The sequence below is a fragment of the Lytechinus variegatus genome, chromosome 3, assembly GCF_018143015.1.
Source record: "Lytechinus variegatus isolate NC3 chromosome 3, Lvar_3.0, whole genome shotgun sequence".
NCBI lineage: Eukaryota > Metazoa > Echinodermata > Echinoidea > Temnopleuroida > Toxopneustidae > Lytechinus > Lytechinus variegatus.
In genome coordinates, this window is record NC_054742.1 from 23076550 (window position 1) to 23089962 (window position 13413).

The window sequence follows — 13413 nt, forward strand, 5'->3', positions numbered from 1 at the left end:
TCAATTCGGTGCCCCTAGGTCGTATATCAATTAGGCGCCCCCCCCCCTTGGTCGAACATAAATTCGGCACCCCTTTATCAAACTCCAATTTGGCACCCCTAGGTCGAACATAAATTCGGCGCCCCCAGGTAGGACATCATTTCGTCGCTCCGAGGTAGAACATCTATTCGGCGCCCCTATGTCGAACTTCAATTCGGCGTCACCTATGTCGTACATCTATTCAGCGGCTCTAGGTAAAACATCAATTCGGCGCCCCTAGGTCAAATATCAATCCGGCGCCCCCCTATATGTCGAACATCAATTCGGCGCCCCGAGGTAGAACATCAATCTGGCGCCTCTATATAGGTCGAACTCCAATTCGGCAACCCTAGGTAGAATGTCAATTTGGCACCCCCTATATATAGGTCGAACAAAAATTCGGCGCCCCATGCATATCAAACTCCAATTCGGTGCCCCTAGGTTGAACATCGATCCGGCGCCCCCTAGGTTGAAGATCAATTCGGCACCCCTATGTCGAACTCCAATTCGGCGCCCCTAGGTCGAATATAAATTCGGCGCCCCCTATATGTCGAACATCAATTCGGCACCCCGAGGTAGAACATCAATCTGGCGCCTCTTGGTCGAACTTCAATTCGGCGCCCCTAGGTCGAATATCAGTTCGCCCCCCCCCCAGGTCGAACATAATTTCGGCGCCCCCTTTATCAAACTTCAATTCGGCAACCCTAGGTAGAATGTCAATTTGGCACCCCCTGTAGGTCGGACATAAATTCGGCGCCCCATGAATATCAAACTCCAATTTGGTGTCCCTAGGTAGAACATCAATCAGGCGCCCCCTATTTCGAACATCAATTCTGCACCTCCTTCCTTCTTTTTTTTCTTCTCCCTCCCCTTTTTTCAGTTTCTCTTCCTATTTTCTCTCCTTTTCTCCCCCTTTTCTTTTCCTCTCTTTTCTTCTTCTTTTTGGCACCCCCATTTTCACCTACCCAGGGGGCCCTGGCCCCAAATGTACCCCCTAAAATACGCGCATGGTAACTATAATTTAATTTGGAACTACAACTTAGTTTGGGTAAATTTATAAAAGCATTGTCAGATAAACGAAGTTCTTAAAACATAAATTGTGTGAAAGAAGCGATATACAGATGAAATCGTTTTCCTCAGGTGCGGATCCAGCTTTCGCCAATAGGGGGACGGGTGGAATTTTTATAAGTAAGACATGATTGTTTATTTTAGCATCTTGTTGTTTATGTAAAAATCCAACAATTATGGTTTGTTCGTCTAGTGTTGAAAAATCAAACATCGGTAAATAAGCTTTAAATTCGTCCCAAAATATGTTTACATAGTTACAATGCCATAGTGCATGTTCTAAGGGTTTCATATTCTTTACAACCCAAAGAGCATTCTGGTGATTTTAGTTAAAAAACAAAATGCTGTTTAGGACTTTGAACTGAAATTCTCTAGTTTTTGTATCGATGGTAGTATTTATCATTATCTTTCTAACTTTAAATAATTCGAAATCACTTAAACTGTATTTACCCTTTAATCGAAAAGAACTGAGAGATTGCTCTCTTACTTTTAACCAAATAATCATATAAGTTTTTTGCTATGTATAGACTTAACTTCTCTAAAAGTATTTGGCATTACTATATTTTCTTTTAGAAAATTAAGTTCGTCTACATGAAATTGAATAACATTTTGATCATTGTTTTTTTTATATATAGAATAGTATATTCCTTTCAGTAGCAAATAGTCATTCCCGTTTATTTCGAATTGATCTTTAAGCAAGTTATATTTTTTTAGAGAGCCATCTGATGTCATAATGTGACGCCTGGTTAGAAAATCAATCAGGTGCCCCCTAGGTTGAAGATTAATTCGGCACCCCTATGTCGAACTTCAATTCGGCGCCCCCCTATTTCGAACATCAATTCGGCATAGGCGGCGGAAGCGGGGGGGACGTGTCCCCCCCTAAATTTGAGGAGGGGGACGGTCCCCCCCCTAAATTTGTAGTTGATGACCTTTTTTTTTTTTTTTTTTTTTTTTTTTTTTTTGCTTGTCAATTTATTTTCGTACGCGTCCCCCGTAAAATTTTTAGGTTGAGAAACTTTTTTTTTTTTTTTTTTTGCTTGTCAAATTTTTTCTTGGGTTGTCCCCTCCTAAAATTTTTGGCTTCCGCCGCCAATGCAATTCGGCATCCCTATGTAAAAAATCAATTCGATGCCACACCCCCATGTCGAACATAAATTCGGCGCCCCCTATGTCGAAGATCAGTTCGACACACCCTTCCGTTTTTTTTCTTCTCCCTCACCTTTTTCAGTTTCTCTTCCTATTTTCTATATTTCTAAATTCAATTTTCACCTAAAAATCGACACTCTATTCATGTTTTGCAAAAGGATGAGTAATTAGAAATCTTTCTACATTAATAATGCGAGCCCAAAGCGCTAGCCGAAAAATTTTGATATTGAGATTTCATGATTACTATTTGAATTTCGACATAGGATCGGGACATTCTAAAAACATTATGCCATCTTATGAAAATGATGACTATCTTCCTATTTCTCATCCTGAAACTTGTCGATATTCCATTCTAAAAAAAGGGAAAATTTGATTGTTAGATTAAAATTGTATTTATTAATGTAATAAGCCTAATGAACGCTCGAAATCTGTTAATATTAAGGCCTGAAAATTTTAAAGCACCTTTGTAATTATGAAAAAGATGCACGAGGTAATGCAAGCGCTCACATCATTTATTAAGAGCGATCCATAATATCCACTTCACGATTTTCCGACACAGTGCTTGAATTAGTTTTTAAACTAACCCTTTTACAGTTAGGAATATAAAATATTTTCAGCTCGCGCTTCGCGATCACAATATTGATTTTCATGACAAAAAATATGTTTAGAATGCCCAGATACTAGGTATAAATCTTACGCACACGCACGCATGTTTATTGAGATACACAGCTTGTTATTGATTTAATCAAATTATCCAGTTTCATAAAATTTTCTGCTCGCGCTTCGCTCTAACATTGATTTAGGATACCCAATTACCCATTTCTTTTCATGATTTACAAAACGAGTGACCCGTTTTTATGTCTAAATCTCTTTTTTCCCCCGCTCACGCTTCGCGCTCGCATTGTTTAGTTATACTTGTATCCTGTCCATGATTACAAAGTATGGTTAAAATTTCATTTTTTTAGCTTGGAATGTCAAAAAAAATCAGCTCGCGATTCGCGCTCGCTTTATTTGATTATAATATGTAGGCCTATCACTTTATGGTAAACTACAAACAGTCCTCAACAGGTCCCTTTCCGATCAGTTATATACGGATTTTGTTCAGGATCACAAAGATTGCCCAGAATGTTCGATTTTCAGGACAAGAAAAATAGCTCGCGCTTGCACTATTTAAAGGTCAAGTCGACCTCAGAAAAATGTTGATTTGAATCAATAGAGAAAAATCAAACAAGCACAATGCTGAAAATTTCATCAAATTCGGATGTAAAATAAGAAAGTTATGACATTTCAAAGTTTTGCTTATTTTTAATAAAATAGTTACATGAACGAGCCAGTTGAGAGAGTCGATGATGTCACTCACTCACTGTTTTTTATTGTTTGAATTATACAATTTCAATTTTTACAAATTTGATGATTAGGACCTCCTTGCCTGAAGCACAAAATGTTAAAATAATGGAATTCAATAAGTGTTCAGGGAGGAACGAAACTTCATTTCACATGACAATGACGAGAAAATCAAACTATTTCATATAATAAAATACAAAAGAAATAGTGAGTGAGTGATGTCATCAGTTCCCTCATTTGCATACCGACCGAGAGATGTGCATATAACTGTTTTGTGAAATGAAGCGAAACTATAAAATGTCATAACTTTCTTACTTTACATCCGATTTTGATGAAATTTTTTGCTATTGAATTTTTCGATTTTTATTCAAATCAAGTTTTTGTTGGGGTGGACTTGTCCTCAAAATATGGCTTGAGATTACAGCAAAGAAGTGACTGTTACGAAGAAACAAACAAAATCATCTTTGAGTGGCCGATCGGGGAATATGGTGAATATGCGGGTGAATATGTTTTGGGCCTCCCCCTTATTGGCGAAAGCTGGATGTGGGGCCGGCCCGGCCGGGGGGGGGGGGGGCTGGATCCACCTATGTTTATAAGGTGCCCTAATAGACTGCCCTTACATTGTCTGCGCACACATGCCATGGGCAGAAATCCCAGGAGGACAGGGATTTTGCTTGTCAAATTTATCATGATCCGCACCCCCTACCATTTGGAAGGGGGGGGGGGGACACAGTATCAGATATACCGGTACCCCCTACTATTTGTGTTTTTTATGGTGGAAAAAAGCCGGCTCATGCCCCCCCTTTTGAGATCCATGATAAACATTTTATATTTATGATAGAAAAAAAAGTTTTTCCAAGTGTGCCCCCCCGGCCCCTCCACCTTTTGAAAGTGACAACCTTTTTTTGTGTGTAGGCCTATGTGTGTGTTTTTTGCTTGTCAAATTTATCATGACGAAATTGACCTTACATTTTGGGTGATAAACCTTTTTCCCTTTTTTGCTTGTTGAATTTTCCGGGGGGAAATGTGCCACCCCCTTGGAAAATCCTGGATCCGCCCCTGGTTTGAGATTTATATATTCGAGTACAGTATAATAGGCCTACCGCATTGCATGGTGGTACCATAGAGCTACTATGGGGCCGGTGTTAACATTAACGCCATAGCAACAACACAAATTCATTTGTTGATGACGACGACCGACCGCGTACTGTAGCTAGCGCATCATTTCAATTTGACAACACCAACGAACCGCAACGGAAGGCAAAGTTTCAAAGATAAAACAAAAAAGGAAAGCTTAAATTGACGAGTAGTAAAAGACTTCCATATTTTTCTACAAACGGTAAGGAATAATATATTACGTTAGTTATTTTAGACGAGATCTATGGTAGATCTAACATACCATAGGCAGTAAAAAATCTTAACTTTAGTTTTTAGACTGAGTTGAGGGTCCGCTTTAGCTGCATAGGCCTACTGCCTGTCGGTCTCCCGCGGCCGCGCTCCCGGGAAGTTCATTCATTCACTCCGATACGAGCTTCGAGAAGAAACGGTCGAGCGCGGGCAGCCTGCCCGCTGATTTTGTTTTCATTTTACAGAAAATGTCGGTTGGTAGTAGGCCTATATGGTTGGAACTACCCCTTATCGACCACCTAATTTCTAAGCTTCGTATCTGTGAAAATCTTATCAGATTAACATATTTTTTGTCTCATTTGTGCAGAAAATTGAACAGATCAGATTCTAATGTTTCGATTGGCGATTCCGATTTATTTTGCATAGGCCTATACGGTACTAGGCCTAGGGTGCACCGTATATCGGCGAACAACAAATACGACGGTTTTACATTTGCTCATTTGCACCCTTTTGAAACCAACCACCCGCGATACACTAAATTAATGGCCAATTCTTTCCGCATGGCGAAATATTTTGATTTCCAATCATTTCTATGAATGATGTCAACATGCTGATTGTCTCATTCTCTGGCACATGATTCGACGATTGACGAGGGGTATTTGTTCTAAAGCTGTTTCCTATCGGAAACGGGGCGAGTTCGGGGTCTATAGTATTAAATCGAAACAATTCTTTTTCTCTCGTAAAATTGTTTCTTACCGTTTCTATATGGACACTCCGCATACCGTATGTACTCTCCCGCGCATATCATTTGTAATACGCAATACATGTACTGATGTAGCCTAGGCCTAACTTTTATACGCGCAAGGAGGTCGGTTTCAAAAGAGGTGGTCAATATGTAGTGGTCTCACTTGGTAGGATGGGGGTCGGGTGTCCGGACACTTTATATTTTTGAAGCCTTCTGTTTTGTCTTTGGATCATATAAAAATATGAATTCAACCTTCAAGACAATCTTATATTTTGTTCTAATCTAATTAGGCCTAATATTTTCTAGCATTTTGTACTAAAAATTGATGAAACTTTGCTTGTAAATTTGTCCAAATGACTTTCTAAAATTGATCGTCCAGACAACAAATGGGTACATAGATTAGATAGCTGGCAGCTTGCTGTTTCGAGGAGTTTTTTAACATTCTTGATTTTTTTAATTTCTCCTCGTACACAGATGGCTCGCTATCATGCATCCACCATTTGGCATTAGGGGGTTAACAATGCAAATCCCCCTGATGGGGGCTCATCGATTTTTTTCTTTATTTCATAAAAATGAATGTTTTAATTAGACTTTGGTATGAGCTTGAAGGTAACCATTGCCCTATTCTAAACTATAGATGAATCTATTGGTTTAAGCATGGATTTGTAAATGCCATAAATTGACATTGAAACAGTAATGGGTAGCAGTAGTGAAGTGTAGAAAATCAAGCCTAATAGAAGCCGTGTGTTGTGGATGTCGGAACGAAGTGGCATCGCAGCAAGCACGACCCACTAAAATAGTTAAAAATTCACTGCCAAACGTGGTTCTTTGACCTTGTGCAAGGTTAAATCCGACTAGATCTAGGTATAATCTACTAATACATGTACTAACCTTGTGTGAGTGGACTTAGATTGATCCACTGTTTCGAAGGAGTTTTTCAACATTTTCTGATTTTTTTGTCCTACACAGACGGATAAAGATAAATTTATAAAAAGATAAATTTATATTAATGCAATCAGCTTACCACCTTTCTGAAAAATATGCTGGAAAATAGTGAATTTTAATGAAAAACAGATCAGGATCAGCCAGGTTCTTTGATTGCTCGATCACCATCAACGCAGTTCTGCTGAGCATGCGAAAATGCCAGCCAATCTGTTCAGAGATGCCAAGTTTAAAGACCAGCTTTGCGTGAGATTTTCTGTGAATCTGAGTGAGATCACAGACATTGTGTACAATGTATATGGGGATAGGCTGTGATAGAGACAAAGATTTGAGGGGATGAACAAGAGTCTAAAATGCTTGAGTCTCTCGCATAATGTGTGAGACTTGGTAGCTCTGTCCGTTGGCGTGTCCGTATGCTCAGCTGTAGCTGACAGCAGTTGAAGAAGAACCTGGCTGATCCTGATCTGTTTTTCTTCAAAATTTGCTATTTTCCAGCATATTTTTTGGAAAGGTGGTAAGCTGATTGATTGTATTTAATATAAGTTTATCATTTCTTTCTTTTTGAATTTATGAATACAGTCTCGCCTAATTTTGTTCGGTGTGTATAGAACTTCTTTCACTAGAAATAGCTCCAAATTGTATTAGACATGAATGAAAAAATATTGATCTCACTTTTCTCTTACAGTTCACTGCTCTTGCCAAAGAACCATCTTAAAATGGCTGCCGTTGCTCAACAACCAAAGGGAATATCCAGACCCAAAAAATGGTCAGATGAAGTAGAAGAGAACTACAGGTTTCAACTGGCTGGATACAGAGATGCTGTTGAATATTCATCAATTAAAAAAGATGAGGTATGTTAGATTCTACATAACTTTTTTTTATGAATGTACATGTAACTGAAAATGTTTACTTTGACGGGATGTTATAATTATCAGTTGACATTTAAGAATATGATGAGAAGTCCACTAATTGTTTGTCATGGTGCACTGTGTGTTTTAAATAAGCTATGATGTGCAATGTCCAATTAGTCTAGGCCGATACCATTGACATTTGCATCTGAATGATGCAGTGAAAGCATACATGGTAACAAAATGATTTGTGTATAATATTGTCTAAAACACCTTACCACCTGGGGTAAAGGGAAAAAAGAAATATTGAAAAAAAAAGGATACAGATAATGCATTATGAATCATGAATCAATGAAAAAAAAGGAATTATTGTGTATACGCATTAATTTAAATTTTAGTGAAAGAAAGCTTTAAAAAAAAGAAAGGAAGGTATTATTTTTATAACATCATTGCCACATACCACCTGGGGTAAAGGGAAAAAAGAAATATTGAAAAAAAAGGATACATATAATGCATTATGAATCATGAATCAATGAAAAAAAAGAATTATTGTGTATACGCATTAATTTAAATTTTAGTGAAAGCTTTAAAAAAAAGAAAGGAAGTATTATTTTTATAACATCATTGCCACATACAGTACTCTGAGCAAATCAATATTGTAAAACCATGATAGATGAGTCTTTCCCCAATTGTTAATTTATTTCAGATGTTGAAATATGAAAAAAAAATTCATGGGGCCAGTGCCGCCAGTTAGGGAGTATTTCATTTATCCTTGCCTTTTTTGCGATTTTATTTTTTCATTTACAGCTTTTTGTGAAAACTACCTCTAGATAAAAGTTTATGATATTTTGTAATTTCAGCCTTTTTGTTATATTATGGTCACTCTCTGTCCTCGTATTCACAAGGCATCTAACTGTGCCCCCCAACAAAAAAAAAGACAACAAAAACAATACCAAATAAACACATAGCAAAGTAGAAAGCAAACATACAATCATGTTGTCCATATTGATCAACAAAAGAAGTGTGCACCAAAACCATTCCATGATTGGTGTCTTTGCATATTTTTACTAAGTAATAATTTGGTACTTTTATTGTTATCGAATTGTTTTATTTTCTCATTACAGCCCAACAGGTGGCCAGAGACTGGTTATGTGAAGAAACTGCAGAGGAAAGATGGTCTTTTTTACTACTACAATAGGAGTAGGGAATGTCAAGATAAAGATGTACACAGGACCAAGATGTATACTTATTAGACATTTATATTTAAGCCAGTCATTTTAAATATTGTCATATACTCATCTCTTGATACATTTTGTGTTCAAAGACACCATTACTATTCTTTAATCTATTGGTAATATTCAGTGTAATGTATTAATATTCTCGTACTTTTATTTTACTTTTTTGTATTTGTTTAGGATATTGTCATTCATTCCATTAAATAAATATCCTCATATTACCTCTAATATTTCATGTGCTGTACTTACAAGTATGTTTAGTAGTCTTTTTTTTTAGAATGCACATACTTTATGTGAAACCACAAATGTACTAGTATGTCAATGTTAGTGAAACTCATGGCCATTGTAAATAGATAATTACTCATTTTCATTTGTATATTGTAAATAAGAGTTAAAGTGGATTTTAAAGTGAGTTGTATGTAGGCCTATTGAAAGCATGGGAAAAACAACTGTCTGTCGGGACCAATTCAAATGATGTTGCAAGATACCTATTTCATGGTTTGTTCTAGTCTAAGTGTGAGAGTACTAGTTTTTTTTTCTGGGATACTAGTATCGCTTTGTATTCTTGATTCATACCAGAGTGCCTTGATATCTAGCTGGTACTAGATTGAATGTTTTAATTAGACTTTGGTATGAGCTTGGAGGTTAACCATTGCCCTGGTCTAAACTATTGACAAATCTATCTGTTTAAGCATGGTTTTGTAAATGCCATAAATTGACATTGAAATAGTGATGTGAAGCTGCTTCAAATTAGCCCGGTAGTGTGACATCATTCACCTTGAAAATATAGATAATCATAAAATTTGCAAGATCATCTGACCCTTCCATCCAGCAAATGGTTGCTGAATCAGCATCCGTCTTGTGATCCAGACGTTAAGTATTTGTTTTTAATTATGTTAATTGACTATTTTAAACTACAATGTACATGTAGAAAGGCTAAATCAATGTCAACTAATATAAAGATGTATGAATGACATGAGATATAAAGTAAGCAGATATATGAATTTCTGTAGAAAATTGCAAAGGTCAAAGAGATTAAAGGGAATGTGAATCTTCTGAGAAGATATAGATCATCACATGTTGCAGGAGTTTTTGTCTTCCTGATTTTGCCTGTGTTAATCTCAGTTTATTTTGTATTTGTTTCAAATACATTTTCACCGAGAAGAATGTGAATGTCTGCTAGAGTTTTGAATCTTTAATCAATAGGGGTACACACGTTTTCTTATTCCTCCTCAAATTAGCAACAATTATATTTACATGTATCTCAGTTTTATAGTATTCAGGGTAAAAAGAAAGTGTCCCCTTAAAAGAGACACATACATCTCTAGGGGTTACTAGTAATCGGCTCTTTGTACTGCCATAAATATTAGAGGGCATAATTGACTCCGATTTGAAGTTTGAATCATCCCAAACTAGGCGCAGGAACCAATTGAATTGAATTCACAGGAAGGAAATTGTATACCCTATTCTGATTGCTGTTTCATTTAGAATTGCAGTAAGATACAGAAGATAATTTTCATGTTATCAGCCATGGTATAGATTAGTCTGATAAATTGTATAGTGCACCCCTAATTTACATGCAGCTACATTGAAGCACTCATGATAGTAGTTTGGCAGTGTATATTTGGTTTATTGATTAACCAAAGGGGGTTGATCTGGCACATTTTTGACAAAAATATTTGAGAAAGAAATGTGTTTGAAATACTTTTGAGGTATGAATACATTATGTCTAGTAAGTTTTCATAAAAAAATGATTTAAGTTCATGCACAAACTTTCTGTTGCAAGAATCAGCAATGTTATATTATGACTAGGGCATTGGGGTAATTTCAGTTTGTCTTGAGATAATATTCTTTGGATTACAACAACTTTGCATACCGTACTGATTTTAAACTGAATATCTGTCATTTTAAAGTGAATGTGGAATAAAAAGACAAGTTCAAGTGAATAAGTTGTTTGCTTTATATATCTTGGAAATGCTTTTTTCACTTATACAATATTGGTCTCATACCTTACACCCCTTCTCTCTTTTAAAGTTCATGTCCACCCCAGGAAAATGTTGATTTGAATCCACAGTGATGAATCAATGAAGCATAACACAGAAAATTTAATTGAATTTGGATATAGCATAAGAAAGTTTAAAATTGTTAAAAGTTTTGCTTAGTTTTCACAAAACAGTTATATGCACAACTCAGTGATATGCAATGAGAGTCAATGATGTCCATCGCTATGTTGTTTTTATTGCTTAAATTAAATACAATGTTTCAATTTTACAGATTTGAAATTAGGACCAATCTGACTGAACCATAGAATGTTAAAACAATGGTATTACCCCATGTTCAGGAGGAATAAAACTTTGTTTCACAGGGTGAGGAGAAAATTTGAATATTTCATATAATACAATACAAGAGTGGGGACATCTGTCCCCTCATCAACCAGAATGTGCATCTAACTAGTTACTTTTCATAACTTTTTTTTTATTTTACATCCAATTTTGATAAAAATTTTTAGTTTTATCATAAAACTATGAGTTCAGAAAACAAACTTTGATTTATCATATTTTCCAAAAGTTCTTTGTATATAAAAATGGTTTGTTTGAGATCTATTTGCCATAGATGATTCTTAATTTCAAATCGATGTAACCTCCCTATTAAATTAAATATTCCAAGGCTAAAAAGAATCATTGATTAAAGCTTGTGTATAGTTTTGGTAAATCCACCAAAATGCACCTATCACTATTCCAATTCAATGCTAGCTAATATGAATGGATATGCCCTATAACAGTTATGATGTGGAGGATATGAAATTAAAATGTGTTTTACAGGATAAATTTTGTGATTTTACATGGAAATTTAACTTTATCGGGTCACCCGATCAAATTAAAATATCTGTGTGTTTTTGTCTTTCAATTAAATCCTATTCCAAATCATGGAATGGGCTGAAACTTTCAAGATATGTTCTTTGTCTGTAACTTTTGGATATCTAATCACTAAATTTATAAGATAAGTGCTTGAATGCCCATTTTTTAAATTTAAAACAAGCATCGCCGAGAGAGGGCGCTATATATCCAAGATTTGAATATTTGAAATTTTCTCAGAGAAGTGCAGTTGGAAAAATATCTAACGGTCTCTACGCTTCAGTAAGACTGTCATATTAGATGATATTCGATTATCAATCACATTATTGACCCTTTACCAAAGCTATATACAGGCTCTAAACACTCAATAGTTGGAGAATCCATCCCAAAAGAAAACATTTATTAAAGAGAGGCACATAAAAGTGTGAAAATATCAGGAAAACAACAAGTTATGATTTTGTAGAAGTAGTAGAAATGTGAATCACTATACATGAACCTATGGTATGGGGATTACAAATCAACCATTTATGTAAAGACATTGTGAAGTAAGATCGATACTTGTACATCATCTTTGATACAATCTCCGTAAAGGATGTTGCGCATGGGAGAAGAATAAATCCCTGGGGGGTATTCTGAAAAGTGTCTTAAGTTTCCTCATAACTTTCATCAAAAATTTCCTATTTAATGGAGTGCTAATAGACCTCCAAATTCATATTCTGAAAAATCTATTAGCACTCAATTAACTCACTTTAGTCCACTCCCCTACTGATCCAAATTGACCAATCAAATGTGCTCTTACAATGTAAAAATTTGCTACTAGCACGCGGTGTCTCTTCACTTTGCTGGCTTCCAGTGCAGCGCCCAGCTGCTGCAGGTGCACTGTGCCACGATCTTGATACAAAGAATTTTTGCTGAAATAAAATGGTAAAAGTTCTTACATCAGAGATTAGAGTTCTTTATGTTATTGAAGTTAAATGTTGTCTTGTCCCTTTCTCTCTCATATTTTCTTGCACCTTTGTTGTTTTTCTCTTTTTCAAAATTTCGAGCGCATTCCGATTTTCACATCCACCTACAAATCCATTTGTAGCTTTCTTTGTTTTTTTTCTTTTACAATATTTCATTTGCCTCTGTCCCAGGGCAGGGATTCTCCTAGAACATTAATTCCTGCTTATTTAAAAAAAAAACATGCATGTACTTTCCATTTTATTATATGAGAAATCTCCAACAAAATGCTGATTTGAATAAAAAGATCTCAAATATCTGACAAGCATAATTCAGCCGAAATTTTATCAAAATCGGATGTACAAAAGTTAGACATTTCATAGATGGGGAAAATGATGGCATCACTCACAATTTTTGTGTATTTTATTCTATGAGAGAATATGTATTTAAATACTAGAGGTGTCCTCATTTATCATTGTCGGAAACAAAGTTTGATTCATCCCTGAACATTGCTGCACCCATACCGTGATTTTGCAATCTCAATGAACTGTCAAAATAATGTGCAAAATTAAAATACTGTATGCTGCTAATAATAAAAGAAAATATAGAAAAATAATCATATTTCCCCTATGTTCACAATTTGTTTCCTTTTTCCCTCTACTAATTTCTTGATTGCCAAATGCATTCCCTTTTCCTTATTTTAGGCCTACACTTGTTTCTATGAAACCTTTCCCTTTATTCTATTCCCTTTATATACCCGTCTCCTTAATTCTCTTCCTTCCTCCTACTTTTGGTCAAAGTAGTGAACTGATTTAATGATATTTAAAAGAAATGAAAGCCAAAATTAGCACGAGATGGCAATACTTAATGGACCTCTTATCACCATTATGTTTCCCCCATTGGAAAGTCTGCTAATTGAGCACTAG

The 13413-nt window shown here is 35.8% G+C and overlaps 1 protein-coding gene across 1 annotated transcript; it reads left to right on the forward strand.

Annotated features, from left to right (window-relative positions):
* The first annotated feature begins 4755 nt into the window (after positions 1–4755).
* Positions 4756–10636, forward strand: LOC121410537 (meiosis expressed gene 1 protein homolog). Its single transcript, XM_041602692.1, has 3 exons — positions 4756–4914; positions 7291–7458; positions 8580–10636. The coding sequence occupies exons 2-3, from the start codon at positions 7324–7326 to the stop codon at positions 8706–8708; spliced, it is 264 nt and encodes an 87-aa protein (XP_041458626.1). The 5' UTR covers positions 4756–4914; positions 7291–7323; the 3' UTR covers positions 8709–10636.
* The last annotated feature ends 2777 nt before the right edge of the window (positions 10637–13413 follow it).